The sequence below is a fragment of the Amphiprion ocellaris genome, chromosome 10 (genome assembly GCF_022539595.1).
Source record: "Amphiprion ocellaris isolate individual 3 ecotype Okinawa chromosome 10, ASM2253959v1, whole genome shotgun sequence".
Classification (NCBI taxonomy): domain Eukaryota; kingdom Metazoa; phylum Chordata; class Actinopteri; family Pomacentridae; genus Amphiprion; species Amphiprion ocellaris.
The window spans coordinates 26,692,547-26,714,786 of NC_072775.1; the positions used below are offsets into that span (position 1 = coordinate 26,692,547).

A 22,240-nucleotide genomic window follows, 5' to 3' on the forward strand; every position below is an offset into this window, starting at 1 on the left:
CAGCCAATCGAATTTGTCTTTGACCTCAAGCCTCAGTAGGCGTAGAATCAGCCGCTCCAGAGTTTTCATGATGTGTGAGGTAAAGGCAATAGGTCTGTAGTCCTTTAGTTCAGCCGGACATTTGATTTTTGGTACTGGTACAATACAGAATGTTTTCCATAGAGCAGGCACCTGCCCCAGCTGCAGACTCAGGTTGAAGATCCTGTGGAGAGGTTGACACAGTTGTGCAGCACAGTCTTTAAGCAGCCTTGGACATACACCATCTGTGCCAGCTGCCTTCCCAGAGCAAAGTCTCTGAAGCTCCAACATCACCCCTGTCTCTGTGACAGAGAAGGGTACAGGTGCTAGAAGGGAAGTGGCTGCAGCTGTGGAAACATGTATAGGAGATGGAGGAGGAGAAGAAGGAGCTATAGTGGGGATTTCCATATGTTGAGGAGAAGAAGGAGGAGCAGCAGTGGAAGTAGGTGTGTCCACAGTGTCAAATCTGTTGAAGAACAGGTTGAGTTCATCAGCTCTTTCCACATCACCCACTATTGGCTCCTTTTTCTTTTTATTGTTGTGTCCAGAGATGGTACTAATTCCTCTCCACACATCACGAATGCTGCTGTGTTAAAAATTCCGCTCTATCTTCTTTTAGTATTCTAGCTTTGCCATCTTCAGTCTCCACTTCAACTCATGTTTTACATCTTTGAGCCGTTCTTTGTCACCGTCCCTAAAAGCTTTTTTTTTCTGGTTGAGGATTGCCTTTATGTCGCTTGTCATCCAGGGTTTGTTATCGGGGAAACAAATTTTTCATACTTTGCAGGTATGACTGTGTCTCTACAGAAGCTGATGTACTCAGTAAAACAATCAACCTGTCTGTCAATGTTCATACTGTCCTCATCTGTTTCCAGCAGCACATTCCAGTCTGTTGATTCAAAGCAGTCCTTTAGAGCTTTACTAGCTTGAGGAGTCCATCTGCTGATTTTGACTTTAGTTGCAGGCTGTCTCAGCACACAAGGTTTGTAACAGATCTGCAGATAAACCAAGTTATGGTCTGACCTGCCCAGTGGTGGTAAGGCAGTAGCTCTGTAAGCTTCTTTGACATTGGCATACAGCAGGTCTAGGGTTTTATTTTCTCTGGTAGGACAGTTAACAAACTGTAAATCCAGTCAGGTGAGAGGAGAGGCTGACATGATTGAAATATCCCGATATTATTACAAGTGCCCCAGGATGTTGAGTCTGTATCCTAGCAACAGTATCATGCAAAGCATCACACGAAACCAAGTCAGTTGCCTTGGGTGGGATTTATACAAGTATTGTTATGATATGACTGAAAACCCTTGGAAGATAATATGGTCGAAGGGTAACTGCCAACAGTTCAATATTTGGACAACACAATTTCTCCTTAACAGTTATATGTGAGGAGTTACACCATCTCTGGTTAACAAATAAAGCCAGACCCCCTCCTTTCTTCTTGCCACTAGCTTTAGCATCTCTGTCTGACCTCATGAGGGTGAAGCCAGGTAGATCCACAGTTGAGTCTGAGTTGTTTTGATTCAACCAGGTTTCAGTAAAACACAGGAGGCTGCATTCATGGTATGTTTTGTCAGTCTTCACCAACGTCTCCAGCTCGTCACTTTTGTTTGGCAAAGAGTTGACATTTCCCATGATAACTGATGGAAGAAAGGGCTTATATCTCCATTTCCTAGCCTTCACCTGTGCACCAGCACGGCAACCACGAAAACACCTCAAGATCTCCACTGGAATTAGATTTTGCTGTCCAGATTTGTTCTGTCTCAGTGAAAAAAGCTCCTCTCTTGAATAAACTCTTCTCCCAGCAGAAACCTCCATCAGCAGCCAACAAAACTGTCATGGCCCCTCCCTCCTCTGTGCTACACCCCGGATCAGACAGTCCTGGCCGATTGAACTCAGCTGCGCTCTCACTGCAGCTGAGCCCGATCAGTGATCAGCGGCAGTTAAAGCCTGACTCGCTCCACTACTCTGTGCTGGATCATTGCTCCTGCTGACTCCCTGCCAGCTGCTTTGCCCAGGTCAGCTTCGGCTCTGGACTCCCCCCGGTCTGCTCAGTCCTGCCTGGCTACTAGCTGGGGCTCTGGAACTCTCATTGAGAGCTTGGCTCGTCCCTGGAGCTTTCCCCTCTGTCCCCGCCTCGACTCCCCGCTGCCACATTCCTGCAGCCGCCTGTTCTCTGCTGCTTGTTTGCAGCCCCGATCGCTGCTGCACGATCGGGGCTGCACGACTTTGAGTTCAGGTCTTAGCCTGTGTAACGGCTAGTTAATTTGCAATTCTTGTTTATTTTTCGAGATCTGTTTGGTTCTAGTTAAAATCGTTAATTTTTTGAATGGAGTCTGGTTTCCTTGGTTTGCTCAGCCGGTGTTTTATGTTCTTGGAATAAAGTCCTTGTTTAGAACATCTATTTGCCTCCTGTGTGCCTGCACTCTGGGTTCAACCCCCCCGGGCCCCTGACAAAAACACGACAAAAATGTGAAAAAAAATACAGCAAAAATTTAAAACAGTTAAGAGACACTGGACTTTGCAGCCACTTTCAGAGGCGCAGGTTCCGGAACATGTACGGAATGTACCGTACCGTACCTCGTGTATACCCCGTCCTGTGTAAAAGCAGTATTACTCTGCCTTTTTCACTCATTTAGTCAATACACAGCCATGGAAAAAATTATTAGACCATCCTCATTTTCTTCAATTTCTTGTTTGTTTTAATGCCTGGTACAACTAAAGGTACATTTGTTTGGACAAATATAATGATAATAAAAATAGCTCATAAGAGCTTAATTTAAGAGCTGATATCTAGCCATTTTCCATGGTTTTCTTGATAATAACCAAAATCACTGAAGTATTTACATCAATAACTATGGCATTGCACTGCCAAAAACAGTGCTTTGAGGCATTCCATGTTTTCCTTGCCATCTGTTTTAGTCATATGATACACCCATGAAAATGAATTTCCTCAGAATAGTGTCTAGGCTCATCCTTAGAGACAGGGTGAGGAGTTTAGTCATTTAGGAAGGCTCAGATGCTCCTCAGCATCATCAATATTTTTTTGTGTCTATGAAAAAATAAAAAGACCGCAAACTATCTACTGCAGGCCTGGATCTGGTTGTCACAGCTGTTCTGCAAATGAATTTTCACATTACATCAACTACTTCTTGCGCAGAGATTAGTTGTCACTACTCCTAGTGACTACTACATAGAACTGTTGTGTGCTAACTAAACCAAAGACAATCGTAGCAATGATGTAGTTCTAGTTCATTTTGAAAATGCTTATGTTTTCAAATTACATTTCACAAAAATCCCTGATAATTTGATGAATGTGTAAATAATACTACCTAGAACATGTTTAGATGCAGACATATGTTGACACCAGGTGGAAATTGGCTCTGTGTCATTTTAAGCTCTGACTTACTTGAGTTCCCAAATATCCTGTGCCAGACATACTTTAAATATGTAAATACAGTACATTCAGAGTTAAAAAATACACAAAGAAAAATAAAACATAACAATGTTCTGCATGAATGTTACTGACTGATGGGAATATTTTCTACATAACAGGTTTAAGTTGATTGATGTATATGTTTTAGTAGCAGGATAAATGCCACTTGGTCAATGACATTTTCTCTTACAGCAACAAAACCTCAAAACAGCCTGTTTTCTGGCAGCGGGTAAGAAGTAATCTTTGATCAAGTTTACCATACAATAGATCAGTCAGCAATTGAAAATGGCAGATGAACCTGTTCTTTGGTGATCATACAGTTATACAATGGGCTTAAGTGATAATTCAGTTCAGTGGACATTGGAGCAACATTTGTCAGTACAATCTGCAATCATGTGGAAGTAGAGCTGAACATCTACTGTATTGTGTGACTGCAGAAGAATGTGTGAAAGTGTGCAAAGGGTGAAAAATATATACATACACGTTTGTACTTATCTGTGTATCTGTCTGTGTATCCTCCCGGTTATCTACATAAGAATTCCCAGAGGAGCATCAAATGTAGGTCATCTCCACTTGAATACATTCAACAACAAAAAAAAAAAAAAATCCTGATAACAAACAACCAAGTCCCCTGTGGCATCAACTCTGGCATGTTCTCATCTAAATACCATGCATGAAGATAGCCTTTTTTTTGGCTTTTACAAGATTATCTTTGTGCAATTTCAGGTTGATTGTTGATTCATTGCTGAAGTGCACAACAGAGTGCAGTTATGCATGTAACTGTACCCCAAAGCATTTTTATAATTCTCTCTCCTGCTCTGTGTGTAACTGCATGATGGTGTATTACACTGAGTTTTATATGCTGAAAAACTATAGCTGAAATAGTGTAGACATTGGAGTTAGCTGATGAATTCAACCTTTCAAAACCATTTTAAAATCAGCATCTGTATTTTATCCAGAGAGGAGAAGAGGTAAATACAAAGCTGTACAATATTTTAATAACAACAATACTTCTTTTAAAACACTGTTGTTTTCCCCAAAGGAATCTCTGCAGCAAGCTGACTTATCTCCTATTGTAATCTACAGAACTGCAGTCCAGATTAAAAAGAAGACAATAACAAAATTAGGTTGAAATGGTTCCCTGGTAAACAAGCCACCTAAACTGTTTTCAGACAAGCCCCGGGTGTCTTTGTCAACCAGTCTTACACAACTGCACGTATAGACAGGTACACACGTGGACAAAATTGTTGGTACCCCTCAGTTAATGAAAGAAAAACCCACAACGGTCACAGAAATAATTTGAATCTGACAAAAGTAATAATAAATAAAAATTCTGTGAAAATTAATCAATGAAAATTAGACACTGCTTTTGAATCATGGTTTAACAGAATTATTCTTAAAAATAAACTCATGAACCAGGCCTGGACAAAAATGATGGTACTCTTATTATTTTGTTGCACAACCTTTTGAGGCAATCACTGCAATCAAACCATTTCTGTAACTGTCAGTGAGACTTCTGCACCTCTCAGCAGGTATTCTGGTCCACTCCTCATCAGCAGACTGCTCCAGTTGTCTCAGGTTTGAAGGGTTCCTTCTCCAGACGACATGTTTCAGTACCTTCCACAGATGTTCAATAGGATTTAGATCAGGGCTCATAGAAGGCCACTTCAGAATAGTCCAATGTTTTCCTCTTAGCCATTCTTGGCTGTTTTTAGCTGTGTTTTGGGTCATTATCCTGTTGCAAGACCCATGACCTGCGACTGAGACCAAGCTTTCTGACACTGGGCAGCACATTTCTCTCTAGAATACCTTGATAGTCATGAGATTTCATTGTACCCTGCACAGATTCAAGACACCCTGTGCCAGATGCAGCAAAGCAGCATCAGAACATAACAGAACCTCCTCCATGTTTCACAGTAGGGACAGTGTTCTTTTCTTGATATGCGTCATTTTTGCATCTGTGAACATAGAGCTGATGTGCCTTCCCATAAAGTTCCAGTTTTGTCTCGTCTGTCCATAGGACATTCTCCCAGAAGCTTTGTGGCTTGTCAACATGCAGTTTGGCAAATTCCAGTCTGGCTTTTTTATGATTTGTTTTCAACAATGGTGTCCTCCTTGGTCATCTCCCATGAAGTCCACTTTGGCTCAAACGACGACGGATGGTGCGATCTGACACTGATGTACCTTGACTTTGGAGTTCACCTTTAATGTCTTTAAAGGTTGTTCTGGGCTCTTTTGTTACCATTCGTATTATCCGTCTCTTCCATTTTGTCATCAATTTTCCTCCTGCGGCCACATCCAGGGTGGTTGGCTACAGTCCCATGGATCTTAAATTTCTGAATAATATGTGCAACTGTAGTCACAGGAACATCAAGCTGCTTGGAGATGGTCTTATAGCCTTTACCTTTAACATGCTGGTCTATAATTTTCTTTCTAATCTCCTGAGACAACTCTCTCCTTGGCTTCCTCTGGTCCATGTTTAGTGTGGTACACACCATGTCACCAAACAGCACAGTGACTACTGTAACTCTATAAATAGGCCAACTGACTGATTACAAGTTTGTAGACACCTGTGATGCTAATTAGAGGACACACCTTGATTGAACATGTCCCTATGGTCACAATATTTTCAGTCTTTTCTAGGGGTACCATCATTTTTTTTTCATGAGTTTATTTTTTAAAATAATTCTGTTAAATCACGGTTCAAAAGTAATGTCTGATTTTCATTGGTTAATTTTCATAGACTTTCTTATTTATTATTACTTTTGTCAGATTCAAATTATTTCTGTGACCATTGTGGGTTTTTCTTTCATTAACCGAGGGGTACCAACAATTTTGTCCATGTGTGCATGTTTCACATGACATAATTATTTGCTTAAAGACTCCTTTGGTTCTTTTATTTTCTAGCAGTAATTTAATGGTAAATGCAGGATAGGTCTACAAAGGTTTTTGAAAGCCATTATATATATTATAGCCATTATATATATATTATATATTATATTTTGCCATGACAAATGTAACTCAATCACATGAATAGTATTTCTCCTTCACTCAGTGACAGCTCTACATTACTGCGTAGTTGTCACCGGGACTAATATTTCACAAATAATAATAATAATGATAAGATTTATAGTACTGCTCTGTTGTGTGAAATAACAGCACCGACAGAAATATTTAGTACTGGACAACTCTGACAGAGATGTTTGGTTGCCAAATTAACGTGCCAGTTCTAAACTGCAAGAAAACACAGCAAAAGCTGAGCCTCAGCTAAAGAGCTTGGAGCTAGGGTTGTTAACTACTAACAACAACTGAAAAAAAGATTCTCAGTTTTCTTAGTGAGAAGCATTCAAATGTGTTTAAATTTAGTGAATATGGGAGTGCATTCTGAATAACAGTTGCCACAGAAGGAGCTGGTAGACTGCTGCAGGGGAAAGGAAGGATGACCAAAGTGGAACTGCAGTCAAACCACCCAGAAAATAGCAAAATGCAGAGAACTCCCAAGTAAGGGTGAGAAAATAAGAGACAGCCAGTCTGTAAGGAGAGAAATGCAACCCTCTCTCTGTTTCAACAAGCACATTACATCACTGTTCGTCATTCTTCACATTGACATAAAAATAATGTATTTCATGGTTTTAGTACTTGCCAGAATTAGAAAACTTCTAGCTAAGCTTTGCAAATGTCTTCTGCTTTTGTTAAGTGTTGCCTAGCAACACAAAAAGTAGAAATTGTGAGGCTCGGGAACAATATTTCTGAGTCTAAAATAAGAAAAATTGAAAAAAAAGAAATAAAAACCTATATGTGTAAAATAGTGACTATTTTTGTAATGGATTGCAAGGCAACAAACCACTTTTTGTTCAGTAATCCTTTGTCTCCAATCCTTTTGCCTCTCCCCTTTACCCCTTTGACAACGGTGCCCGCTTTCTTAAATGAATATTGTTTAACTGGTGCATGAGCCAAAAAAGCTTTAGAGCTTCCAGGTTTGTTTTTGTATTGCATGGCTCCCTGCAAACACATTTAAGTGTTTCTATCTCTGGCCACGTCCACACATCTCAACTTGACCCACAGAGTTTACATTATGAGTGTAACATTTAAGCCTGCGATGGTGGCAAGATGGTGGCGTGCGTAGACAAAGCTGTTGATGTCGCAAGAGTGCGGCCTTGAAAGTGACGTCACATAAAGCATCCAGGCACCAGGTCAGAGAGTCAGAGGAGTGTCGACTTGGGAAATAGGGCAGCGACTTACCGGAGAAAAGTTATAAGCTTAAGATAACTCATAATAGATTTTACAAGTTAAATAGACATTCACAAAATATTGATGGACAGCTATCCTTACATAACATATTGGTAGTTTCAGTTAATTGGGCCCGGTGCCAACTCCCGTCGCTAACGTGAGTAAACTATTGATAGCATTAAGCTAATATCTAGACTCCATGGTGTAACTGCTGACTGCATTTTCAGATGATCTTGTTCAAATATTTATTTATTTTACATTCAGCCTTTGAAAAGCCATTTTCAACAGGCCATTCAATAAATAGGTTGTACAAGTAAAATCTACAGTCAAGTGTCATTTGTTTACGTGTCACGGCTCCCCGGAGAGCCTGCCGCTGCTGCTGAAAAAAATCCTAGAGGAAACACACACACACACACACACACACACACACACACACACACACACACATATATATATACATATACATATACATATATACAATATATATATTATATATATATATATATATATAATATATAGATAGATAGATAGATAGATATAGATATAGATATGTGTGTGTGTGTGTGTGTGTGTGTGTGGTGGTGGACGCGATTAAAAAAGTTAATCTAATTAATTACAGACTGTAATTAATTAATCGCAATAATTGCAGTTTTGTCAAATAGCAATATTTGACACGATAAGTGAAGTTTTTCAATTCAAATATATTGTGGTTGACAGTTGAATCAATGAATAGACATATACATGTTTATAATTTGAATTTATTTTTAAAAAAAAGAAAATGGGACATATAGAAAAAGTGATTTTGATGACTTAAAGCCTGAATTTAGTTGTTTTTTCCACTGTATGGCACATAAAATCAGCATAAGTAGTTCAAGGAGCTTCAGAAATTATAAAATCCAGAGATTCATTCTGTTTTCATCTTTTCTGGGTCTGATAAATGGTGTAATTTTGATGGTTCTTTTTATAGGAATATCAATTTTTATTTATGTAATTTTTTTTATAAACCAAAAGTTTATAATTAAGTTATTAAAAGAGATATTTTTGTTGTTTAGGTTATTCCTCCTCCAAGGAGGCAGAGCCTCAACAGAGTAAAAACTTAAACCACAAAAATGTTTCATTTCTATTTATCTGCATTTTTCATCTGTCTGCTACATTCACAGATTACTGCAAATCTAAGTGCAATTATAGCAATTTTATTCAACATTTTAAGACTTTCTGTAAACTAAAGCACTGTCTAGAAAAGTGGTCTATTATGGGATGGCTACACCATTAGCCATTAGCATGACTCGTAGCTAACGTTAGCTCTGGTGCTAACAGCAACATGTTTTACATTGAGGTGATACCGTCAGCTTGAAGTGACGCAGTGATCAGAAAACTCTTTGTTGTACAATTTACTCACAACCAGGGATTTATCCAAGCTGCCATCAGGAAGATTTTTAAAAGGAACATTTCTGCCCAACGAGCTCAATCTCGTCTTCCTTCACTGTTCACCAGTGCCTGACTTCACTCAGTACTTCCTGTGCTTCTTCTTCATGGCTACAAACAGACTTTAGGTTCATTACCGCCACCTACTGGGCTGGAGTGTTCATCAGAGTTACCAGTGTGCCAGAAACGAGGGAACTGAGGAGGGTGCAATCAATTGCGTTACTATTTTAACGCGTTATTTTCATGGTAATTAATTAATCGAAATTAACGCGTTAAGGTCCCAGCCCTAACACACACACACACACACACACACACACACACACACACACACACACATATATATATATATATATATATATATATACATACATACATATATATATATATATATATATATATATATATATATATATATATATATATATATATATATATATATTCTTTATTATATCACGTAAACTCAGTTAAATTAATGCTACAAATTCAATGAAAGCATTCAGCATGTGCAATGGTCAACAAGGGTCTGCTGCAGCTTCTGTTTAAAAATGTAAGGTGATGGAAGTGATGGCAGTTTCAGAGATTTTTGGAGGGAATTCCAATCGATCACTGCAGCAAATCCAAAGGAATTCCGGCCAAAGACAATGCGAACCTTGGGGACAGAAAGTGTTATGAAATCACTGGACCTCAGGTGGTAGTTGTTGTGGGAGGGGTGTAGGAGGCTGGAGAGGTATTGAGGTGTTCTTCCCTGACAGGGTCTTGTAAATGAGTGAAAGCCAGTGGCGGAGTCACCTGGTGGAAAGGGAGGGCCAACCCGCCAGTTTGTAAAGGTGGGTGGAGAAAGGAGCGCTGGTGGCAAGATGGATGGCTGGGTGATAGAGGACATCAAGCCTGTTGAGGGCACACTTAGGAGCCATTTTATAGATGACATCACCATAGTCAAACATGGTGAGGATGGTCATCTTCACAAGAGTGTTTTTGGCAGTGTATGTAAAGGAGGCCTTATTACGGAAAAGGAACCCCAGGCTGGATTTGATTTTAGCCTGTAGAATGTTGACATGAGGAATGAAAGAGAGTGAAGAATCCAGCCAGAGGCCTAGATACTTGTAGGAATTAACAAATTCCAGATCTGAGCCATCTGCACAGGTGATCTTTGGGGGGCTGGAGACACTGTTTGTCCAGTTGAATAGCATACATTTTGTTTACTTAGAAATGAGGCGCTCGTGAAAGTCCTGAAAAGACTCCTCAATTGAAGTAAGGCTGGGTTGAAGGGTAGACGCAGCAGAGTGAAGTGATGGAGTAAATAATGGTGTCATCAGTGTAGAGGTGTATCCAGGAGGCACCAATAGCTTTGGCCACATCATTTATGTAGATGAAAAACCAAGTTGGGCAAAAGATTGAGCCTTGAGGTACATCCTTAGTGATGATCACAGGTCCTGATATAAAGTTCTCTGACTTAACTGGCTGTATACAATTATTAAGGTAGCTGGCAAACCAGTTAATACAGCTTGAGGACAGGTCATTGCTAGAGAGCCTTTGCAGAAGGATTGTGTGGTCTACTGAATCAAGGGCCTTGACCAGGTCTATGAAGGTGGCTATGCAGGCCTGATTGTTGTCCATAGCAGTAAAGATGTCATCAAGGACCTTTAGGAAGGCAGTGATACATCCATGGCCAGTTCTGAAACCTGACTGCAAATCTGACAGGATATGGTTTGAGTTAATGAAGTAGTTTAACTATTTGTGAACTAGCCTATGACTTTGACCAGGCAAGGCAAGATGGAGATTGGCCTGTAACAGTTGGGGTCAGAGCCAGAGCCGTCTTTAAAGAGAGGGATGATTATGACCGATTTCTAGTCAGAAGGAAAAACTGACAAAAAGATGGACAAGTTAAACAAGTGTGTAATGGGAACTGCAATTGTGTGAACAACTACTTTTAAAAATAAGGGGTCGATCCCGTCAACACTGGTGGATTTGTTAGAATCCAGCTTGGAAAGTTCCTCCAGTACTTCTGAGATCAAGATTGTTTGCAAAGAGAAGCTGGCATCAGTGGACAGAGGAGGCTTGTATGAATGAGCAGTGTCGAAGGCCGAGCAGTGAAGATCTGTGATGAGTTCACAAAATGTTGGTTAAAGAGTGAAACTTATCAGTGACAATTATGTCACCAAATTTCATAGATACAAGAAGTAGGGGAGAAGTAATTTTGTTTTCCATAGACTTGACTGTTTTCCAAAACTTCTTCTGGTAGGAGCCACAACTTGAGAATTTCTCCCTGAAGTAGTTGATTTTGACTGTCCTGATCGCCTGCGTGGCTTTATTCCTGCATTGTCTAAAGGCAAGCCAATCGACAGGAGTCTGGGAGGACCTGGCTCCCCGCCATAGGGCATTTTTCTGATGGATCAAGTCAGCCAGGTCAGGGGAGAACCAGGGGCTGTATCGATTCTTGGTCCTGAATCTTTTCATGGGGGCATGTTTATCTATAATAATTTTGAAGGAATCTTAGACCAGGCATTATCAATAGAGGGAATTAAGTCAATTCTGCCCCTGTTCACAGCTGCCACATCATGTAGAAAGGCCAGTCTTATATACTTTGTGAAATGCAAAAGATATCTGACAGAGATTTGGACATGCATCTGACGTCTCTGATCTTGGGCCTTCCAAATAGAACTATAGCTAATGCAGCTGACAGAAGGTTATATAACATTCTTACTTTTGCTGCTAGGAAAGGCATACTGTTACAGTGGACTAGTGGCAGGGCCCCTAGTCTTAAGAGCTGGTGTAAGGTTGCTTATGAGTTGCTTCTTGTGGAATATCTTCTGAATATTGTACACAGCAAAACAGATCAATTCCTCTGAAGTTTGGCAGCCTTACCTCAGGGATGAGAATGACAAATGGAAAAAAACTCGGAAAATGTCTGCCGAAGCCCAGTTCTAATTGCTAGTAAGAATAACTAAAGGGATGTAGTCTTCCATTTTTGTCACTTCGAGAGGGATGTGACCTTTATTCTTTCAGCAAATAATAATTTTTTTAGATCTAAAAAAATAGAAGCACCCCACTATCCCAGGACTAAGCAAGTACGCATATGAGGTGTGTTTGTAGTATAACAATTTTTGGCAGGAAAGTGTGAAACTCAGTGTGTTTACACATGATCTTGAAGAGATGAGATTAGCGTTGAAGACAGTAGTCATCGCACAATCTGGATGGGCAGTTCTGGTACAGAATGTTGCCTGTTACACAATACAAATGAAACTTTACTGCTCTGTAAAGTGCAAAGTTTTTGTTTTTCTGGCCTCTAGTATGAAAAGGTAAAGTTAAAAAACACACAGAAACAGATTCAGATTGAGATTCCATTTCTTACCTGTACTGCTCTGAATGGTCCTGACAGTGGTGGCAGATGTGCGTGGTGGGGATGATGGCAGCAGGAGCAGCGGTCCTCCTCCTTCTCCTTCCTCCTCCCCTGCACAGCCCTGGTCGATTGCCCTGACATAACTGTGGCTCCTCATCCGGAAGCATCCGGGCATAGACAGGGTGTCCATGGTGTCCATACTGTCCATGGCAGCCTCCATGGCCTGGGACTGCATCTCACTGTAAACCTGCTCACACACCTGCTCAATCTGCCCATTCACCTCTACCTCACTCAGCTGTAGGAGAAAAGGACAGCAGAGGAGGAGCAGGCAGGTTAAGAAGAGAGGACATGCACAGGGAAGAATAAAGGGAATGGAAAATATGGAAACCTCTACATTATTACCATGCAAATCATCAAAGTTTTTACAAGGGCAAAGCATTACAGGCAGTTCACTAAGATATTATTTAAAGCATTTATGCTGGTAATTGTTTGATTTGTTGGTGAGACTACTACTAGCATGTACGCTAACACTTTGCTCTGCACTGATGCATTGAACCATTACAACAAAGCCATATTGTCACTTTGGTGGAGCTTGGACTGCCAGAACACCAGCGCTTGTTGTAGCAGAGTTGAGGGCCACATGGCCACATGGTGCCACTGGGGGTGGGGTCTGCCTACCAGAGGAATGTAGTGCCACTCAGAGCTCCCGTTACTGGTGTCTGGGAATGGTACCCTGGAAATAAGACTGTGGGTTTGCAGTTTGCAATCTGCAGGACTCTCTCTTTGATAACTTTCACTAATACACTTTCCTCTATTCTGTATGGGCTGGGCTCCAGATAATATTTCCGTTAATCTAGTGTCGGATTGACCAGCTATAACTAACTTAGTAAGAGAAAGAGGAAATTTTCATACATTTTCAGTCACAGACTGGAGACAGGGTCCAATGTGAGCTGAGACATTGAAGCACCATGCCAAATGTTCAACCTTAAAGGAAGACACCTTCCAGATCTGTAAGGATGGTGTGAAGTTTGTATTATCACAAGGAGGCCATCAGAAAGCAGACCTTCAGAGGATTCACAACACACACTTCCGGACATCCAGGATGTATATTGGGCCTAGTTTAATCAAGTGACTGGCCTATAAGGGACCAAATGGCTGCCAGAAACACTGACCGACTTGTGACCCTGCAGGAAGTTGGAATCAAAATTTGATAACATCAAGAGGATTTCACTTCACTGACAATGCCACAAGAACACTGAACTCACATTAAGACAAAGACAATTATTCCATCATCCTGGATTTAACCATTCTTCATGTTTACTCATTTAAAGAGGCTGTTGAACATTGATTTCAAGATCCTGATTATGATCAGCAGTACACCATTTGCTCTCCTCAAATCTTTTGTCATACTTGTTTATATGTCCAACTAGAAGCTTACATGTCTGATCACATATAAGTGTGCTTAGTCTTGTTTTTATTGTTTGTCTCACATGAGCACAGATATATAAATGATGTGTCTCTATCTTGAATTGACCATTAATCAGCAGAAGCACCATCGCAGCATGACGATGTGCACGTTAGTAACTTAAAGCCACTGAAACTTGGTGCAATTTTCTCAATTCCCTCTTTCATTACCAAACGTAAATTCCTATAAGTCTCCAAATTAGCCTACCATCAAATTAGTGGCTGCTTTCAGGTGTGATCTATTAAATATTGACCCCAATATTATGTTGTAACATTATTTTCTCTTCCTTCCTTTTTCCCTCACTCACATTCACCACCTTGTTTGTTTTGTGTTGTCTGTACAAATGTGTGTTATGGTTGTGTTACAGTTAGTAGTTATTGTGTTGTTAATTTGCTAAATGTTGTTAGTTTAATAAATGTGCTTAAATATAAATTCAGTGCCTCCATTGTTTTGTTGTTCACATTTTGGTCCCTAACTTGTATAGATTCCAGCTACCGAGCTTTTACAAATAACTTTCAGCTTTAATAATTTCCCTGATCATTCCCGAAGTTCTTCTTGACAGTTACATTCAAAACCCATTTCAGCAAAAATGTAAACATGGTGCTGTAACTCAATACTGGACTCTCCACTACATTTGGCAGACTTCCAACTCTTCAGGCCAGCTCGCCACTTGGAACTCTACTGAATTTCCCTCCGGGGATTAATAAAGTCAGTCTAAGTGTAACTCCCCGATATAAGTAAGGGCGGAGAAATAGTTTTTCATACAAACAGTTCTAAAACTTGAAAATTGAGTTTTGGTTTGTTATGACATGTCAAACAATTTTGAATATTTTTTTCCTGTGAAATAAGAATATAATTTTTTTTTGTTACCATGCCGATTCAAAGAATCAGAATCAAGAATTGTTAAGAACCTGAATTGATGAGCAGAACAGGAATAATTAAAGTAAAACTATACCCTACTCACAACACAGGAACAGCTTGTTTTTTCCAACTTCAGTGGGCCTCTTTAACAAAGCCAGGGACCCCCACTAACATTGCTTCTCTCCCTCCACCCCTTCACAAAAGGCAGGTACTCTACACATAGCATTAATGTTGAGCTTTTAAATAGGATTATCACATTTTAAGTTTTTACGTCACTATGTATTGTTGCACATTCTCAGGAAATTATTTTGCACATTCATGCACACTGGCAGTATTTCTATTGCTTTTAATGATTCATAATCCCTTGATTAGATTTACTATTAATTTGACTCAACGCTGGCTTTTTATTTGTCTTGTAACACTTTCTGCCTACTGACTTGCAACACTTTCTTAATCTAGCTTACTGTTTAATGTTATGCACTAAAACATCAAGTCAAATTCCTTTTATCTGAAAACCTACTAGGCAATAAAACCTTTCTGACTGACTGATCCTGTGGCTGTGTCAGGAGATTTGAAGTGACAGTGGTTTTGTATTTGTGATAACAGGTATCTTACAAGGTTTTAACACAAATGCATTGTTGTGCTTAAATTTTGCTATGCCACTTGACTGGCTGAAACAAAGCCTTATCTGCACCTCTTTTCCTGTCTCACCTCAAATGTATGGTTAGTCCCAGAAGATGTCCAACCTTTATGTCTAGTATTTGATTTTGATCCAGTGCTGGCTTTTCACTAGTAGGAAAATTGTTCTTATTGCTTTACAACCCCCATACAAGATATTCCTACTTATGAAGTCTTTCAACTACTGTGTCACATCATTACTTGGTCTTTAACACATACACAAACATCTCTTGAGAATTCTCTATGTCATTTTTATACCCCTATTACTGTTTACTATCATTACTGAGTGTAATTTTTCCATTGACTTGAGCTGAAAAGAAATGGTAATTGAATAAATCTCTGTAATTTAACAGTTTTATGGTTAGAGCCATGCCATGCACAGGAGGACATTGAAATGATAAGAGAGACAATGCATTATGGTTATGAAATCAGGGACAGGTTAAGGATAAATAATACAAGTGGAGGTTCAAGGTTAGGGTGTGGCAAATGAAGGCTTACTGGGCACCAATTCAGTTCACTTGCTTTAGCATTGAACAGAAACTCAAACTGCAGCCTGCCAGAAGGAAATATTGAGTAATTCATTGTAGGTGCAGTAGAGAGGAGCTGTTTAGAGATGCTGCAGTCAAGGTATTGAGTGAACCACATTTATTCCAAGGGAAACAGTGCCAACACAAAGTCCCATGTAAAGAGTACATTTGTTTTGGATGGATTTGTGGAATTGAAAACATGACTCTGATCCTCAGTATAGCACTTATAGTGTAGACATGCAGCTCATACACTGTGCACAGACTTTTATTTTCTTACATGAACAATATTTTTCATCCTAAACTACGTTCTTTAAATATTTATTCACCGGAAAAACACAGAAGTAACATTTGTTCCTTGAAGCCAAGTCAGAGTTTCTGCTTAGGCTTGATGTTGTTTTGATGCTGGTTCAGACAGATATCAGCAGCACATAAAAAAAGTAGTCCTGTCAGGATACAAAGGTCCTGAATTTCGTCAACACACAACTGACAATTGATTCACTATCATCTTGATAATTTCATGGTACTATAATCTGCTGTGCAGTGTTGTGTTGTCTGATTAGTCATCGGACTTTTACTTTTCTCACTCAAACTTGACTTCCTAAATCCTACTTTGTCTTGTCTCCAAGCACCCAAGATTACACATCTTCCTTGGCAAATAAAAAAAAAAAAAACACTTTGTCAAAGGGCACTGTGTGAAATGGTGAAAAGCTCTGGGACATGTACAAATCATTTAGTTTTGTCAACTATGTGAATAATGACATCACTGGACTGTGTTTAGGAATAAGTTGTATGTTCTTAGAGTACTGTGCAAAGTGAGATCTAATGAAATTATGCAAGAATCAGGGATCCTTTTAACAACCTACAAATTCCATTTCACAGCAGAGTGCATGAAAATAATTCCAAACACCATCAGGTTCATCCAAGGCAACTAACCTGACTGATGGTGCTCATGGCCCTCATGTAGCTTTCATTGCGTGAGCGGTATTGGGGCGAGGACAGCAACGATTTGGGGTCGAGGAGGGTTTTGGGATCCAGGGTATCCAGGCTTCTATTGATCGAAACCTCACTCACCGCACGCAGATAACTGTGGCTCCTGATCTGCAGTTTAGGGGAGTGTTCCGTTGAAATCCTGCCAGAGGGATGAACATCATACACAAAGTTATTTCTGACATGCTATAATACTCATTCAGTCACAGTCCATATTACAAGAAAAAACGCATAATTCAACCACATGACACATATACACATATGCATGGTCATTCAGTGATTTAGCTGTAAAATTCATTCAACATGCACGTATTAGTTTGTCAACCACAGAAAATCCTGAAGCAGCCAAAGCCTTTGCTTTGGCAGATCTGTGTCAAACAACCAACTCATACCTTCCTGTACAGCTCCTTGTCTCAAAGCTGTAGTACAAAGATGTAGGTATCACAAGAAGCTGCACAGAGAAATGTGTTCATTTGTGTGATTTAAACTGCTCATCTACTTTTAAAAGTTAAAAGTCACACCACTCCCAAGGGAACCAGCTTCACACCATGGAGTGGAGGTCATGTTTGAAGTTGCTTCGTCAAGAGGTCACACATTTTGTTTAAGGCACATATTCACCTGATTTCATGCCATTTATCACTTTAAAGTTTATTGTTAACATTGTGTGATCTACTTACTTTTTTGTTACTTTGTCAACAAAAGGCCACAAGTCACTTTTGAAAGACTACTGAAGTAGACCACAAAACCCCCTTTTCGATAGAGCTGGGTCCAGTTCAAGTTCGGAGCCAGTGCCTGACTTGGCACCGGTTTTTTGTGTTTCCATCAGCTGAACTGGCTTCAGGCTCCAAAAACTGGAGCTTTTCGGGCACCAACTCGTTGCTGGGCCAGAGTTGAGAACCGAGTAGGTCACGGGCAGGGGGTGGGGTTACGGTGACTGACGATCAACGGTGAAATCACAGAATTGCCATTTTTAAACAGCCGAGCGAGTAGTAGTAGTAATGTTTAGTGTTTGTGTTTTGAAAACCGGTAAATATAGACGCCAAATCCAAGCAGCAGCAATCTGAGGAGGAGACCCAATGCTTCCTAGCACTGTGGTCTTCATGTGAAATTCAGTTGAAGTTAGTGGGAACCTCTCGGACCACGCCGGTGTTTGAAACGATCCAGCGGGAGATGGCTGCAGCCGGTATGAGCGGAGCCTTGACTAACTCCTCAACAAATTTAAAAAGCTCAAAAATGACTACACGGACCAGAAAAAGAAGCTGGGATGCAGCAGTTGTCGGCCAAAAAGAGCCCTCATCTTGACCGGCTGCATTCGGTGATTCCAACCGGGGCCCTGAACGCCACAGCCGTGCTGGAGTTGATGCAGGCCACCGTACAGACCACCGATCCTGATCCTGGTAAGTTTTATTTCTCAAACACCCTGCTGTTAGCCTATTATGAATACGCCAGCCACAATAGTCCCGCATCAATATTGTGAATGTTACGCTAGCTAACGGTCTAGACACAGGATCAGTGATCAGAGGTTGACTATTGTTTGCCAACCAGTTAGCTGCTGCTAAGCTAACAAGCTAGGAAACAACATCTTATAAAACCTGAGAAATACAGCAGCAATAGTTCATTACAAGACCTGTATTCAAAACCTCCCACGTTGTTACACAACGGCCCATTTAATCATAATACCGAACTATATGGTAAGCATTTAAATTTCCCTTGAAGAACCAATAAACTGTTAACATTATCATTAATACGAGTCTAAAACTGATTCAAATTTAACACAGTGAAGTCAAGAGTACTGGTAATGTGCAGCTATTTTTATAATTTCAAGGGAAAATGCTGATTGTTCTACGATTCTCCAGCTTTGCAGATGTGGAAATTCAATGCATTCATTTCGTATACACAGATTTCTTCGGTGGTTGTTAGTTGTTGCTCAAATAAAACAAGGCACTTAGCACTGTTGGAAATTATTACAGGTATTTTTTTGTAACATTTTATAACCTTGTATGGACAAATTAATAATTAATTAATGGAGAAAATGGTTTTAAATTACAGATGCTATCAACAACATTTCTTGTTCATTTTATTTAGTTGTCGGCCTTGGATGATGAGGTCCAGTTACCAGGACCGCTACTCTGTAGCTCACCAGTCCCGTCCTGCAGCTCCTCCTCTCAACAGACCAAATCAAGTAAGATCTGATTAGACTATGCAGACATCAACATGATCAATACATTATATTTTGGCTAATTCTAAAATCACAAAATACATTTATTTTAAGTTAACTGTGTTCAGGAATATAGAAAATAATTACTGACAACTACTACCTTTTTGGGTGCTTTTATGCAGGAAAAAGGAAAGCGGGATGCTACTGTGGATCTGCTGCAGTATCTGGAGAGGTCAGAGGAATGGTTCTTAGAACAGATCAGAAGACACAAAGACCTGGCCACTGCCATGCTCCAGAACATCCAGAGGACAGATGGAAATTCAAACACTTTGGTTGGACTGATGGGACGCATGGTGTCGTTGCTGGAGCGACTGTCCCAGAAATAAACTGCATTGTCCACTACTTCTGCCTTTTCTAGAAAAAAAAATTTTTTTTTGGTAAATTCTTTTCCGTCTTAGCTATTTAAGTTCACTTGTGGTGTGATTGGGGACGTGCCCAGACAAGAGCTGACCTCTGCCTCGCAATTAGCCTTAAAACCATCTATAAAGATAAACATAGATTCTATCATCAACTTATTGCGTTTGTTTAACAGCTATGTAATGGATGCAAACGTAGTCAAGGCTAAGTACCTAAGCTAACGCTAACACACCACTGTTAAGTATCAAAACATCTCTGACAATTACCTGTCTTCTCAAACGTAGTCGCCGTTGCCCGTGACTACGATGAAGACAGGTAGCAACTAACAGTTAGATTGTTTGTTTCTGGATCGCAGTGTAAGCTTGCAAAGTCGGGAACAGCACTTGCATGTTTACGGTGCGCCAACGTTGCGTAACGGCTACATATGCAGAAGACTGGGGCACAAACTTCGCAAGTAGCAGACATGGAATGAAAAAAACTGGGACATTTTCGAGAAGTTTGATCTTGCTTCGGAGTCCAACAACATTAGCATACCATTAGCATGGCGAAGTGAAGTGTGACGTCAGACTTGGTAGGTCCGCGTGATACAACGGGGGGCGGGGGCACATTCACCGAATATTCAGATATTTGGGTCCAGCCCAAGTTGTAATGTTATCTTCTATCTACTGAGCCTGTGCCATTTGGAGGGAAATGAAATACACTATATTTTGTCACTGGAAGTAGTTTGCACTGTTCAAACATACAAACATTACCTTACTTCAGGTATTTGTTTCAAAAGCTTTATGTTGTGAAAAAAAGAGATTTGGAAATTTGTGTTTCTTGTGCCTTAACTTGTGATTTTGTAAAGATGTTATTTATTTTTGCAATTTTTTATTTTATTATTTGGAAATACCAGAATTTGCACATTAATTTACATTTTTGTCTGTCTGATCACATTTCAAAAAAATAAATCAGACATTACAATCAAACAGTTACTTGAGTAGTCTTTTCACCAAATACTTTTTTACTCTTGAGTAATTTTTTGGATGATTATTTTTTACTTCTACTTAAGTGATATTATTTTGAAGTAATGTTACTCTTACTTGAGTACAATTTTGGGATACTCTACCCACATCTGAACAAGACATAGACGCCATACTGGACTCCAAGATTGATACATTCGCCAAAACTCCATGCTCTGAGATGATTCTGATAAAAGAGGAATTAAAATCATCTGTAACTGCACTACAGGCAACAGTGAACTCCCATGGCTTTACCATAAAATACTTACAACTTTCAGCTACCACCAGCTATGAAGACTTTGCTACTCTCAGAAACACAGAGAACATACTCAAAGGTGCAGTCAAAATGCTTATAGCTAAATGTGATCACCCAGAGGGGAGATCATGCTGCAATGACATTAGCTTTGTGAGGGTCTTGAGGGACCCTGTCCTACGGAGTTCATGCGCAAATATCTAAAGGGCCTTTTAAACCTGAATGAACAACCCCTTCTGGACCATATCCATAGATCACTCCAAGTCAAACCCAGGGATAGGGCTCTCCTTGACATATCATTGTTAGGATTCCCTACTATTATGTCAAGGAACAAATCCTGGGTCACACAAGGGTGGCTACTCCTTTAAACTGCCAACTTTTCCTGACTTTGCTCCATCGGTGGCCAAGAAATGCTCAGTATTTGGAAATGCTAAGTGCCTTCTACACACGTCCCAGTCCCAGCATCTACGACACAAACTCTGCAAGGTAACACTTTCCTCTGACCTGCACTATCTGCAAGAGCTGTATTCACTGTCAGAGCCACAGCTCTTTCCAGTCAGACTCACCAACAACTGGATCAACAGAACCAGCTGAGAAAGCAGCAAATTGAAGAACCTCTTCCTTCTCATGGATTGGTAACTGGGCATACACAGCTAACACAATAACAGTGTATACGGCCATGCATAGGACTGCTTAACTTTTGTTAGTGCACATCTAAGAATTGAATCTGAGTTACATCGATTATTGTTGTGATCTATCTTCGTGGTTAGGTTATTGGGTGATTGACTTTGCTGTAGTGCTCGGATGATGCTAGTTTCTTAACTGTTTTGTTTCTAATCTAACATCGGTTTTTCGTGCCTGAGGACATGAAATATAGGAAGACAGAACAAAGAAACACAGGTTTCTAGTGCGCACCCAACATGCACCTACCACTTATTTACACACACACACACACACACAGCAGGTTGAAACAATCTGATTAAATGATCTCAGATTACTGATTAAGATGTCTGTTGATAACGCTGTATTCTTTCATTGTTTGGTTGATTTTTTTCGTATTTGCCATTTGTTTAGAATTTGGTTGTTGTTTTCCAAATTTGCAATTTGCTCATTTTTTCAAGTTAGAGTTGTGTGTATCAGCACACAAAGTCTGAAGTTAACTTTTTAAAAACATTACAATTATCATTATGATATGCCACTGCAAAACCTTCTGAATGCTGTGGGTTCACTTTGTACAACAACGGCATCTTCTTCTGTAGTATTATTCTTTATTGCTATTAGCTGTGTTGTTAATTGCTGAACCTCGATTCTGTATGTTTAATTAAAGTCTGTTCTGAACATATCAGAAAGCAAATAACCTGAATTAGCAGTAAACTGAAAATCAACTGCAAAGTTTTGACTTTTGTAATGAACTCAAAATAAAATTTCAAGGGACAACACATGCATC

General features: G+C 39.9%; 1 protein-coding gene across 5 annotated transcripts in view; it reads right to left on the minus strand.

The window, feature by feature from the left end:
* Positions 1 to 22,240, minus strand: part of LOC111570365 (disks large-associated protein 1-like) — a 163,059-nt gene that overhangs the window by 45,574 nt on the left and 95,245 nt on the right. For 4 of the 5 annotated variants that reach the window (XM_035949463.2, XM_035949461.2, XM_023273085.3 and 1 more), the window contains exons 4-5: positions 16,911 to 17,106; positions 12,459 to 12,741 (exon numbers count right to left, since the gene is read on the minus strand). In XM_035949463.2, coding sequence (XP_035805356.2) covers positions 12,459 to 12,741; positions 16,911 to 17,106 — 479 coding nt within the window. The remainder of the gene's footprint in view (positions 1 to 12,458; positions 12,742 to 16,910; positions 17,107 to 22,240) is intronic. The other variant, XM_035949460.2, reaches the window with a different exon arrangement.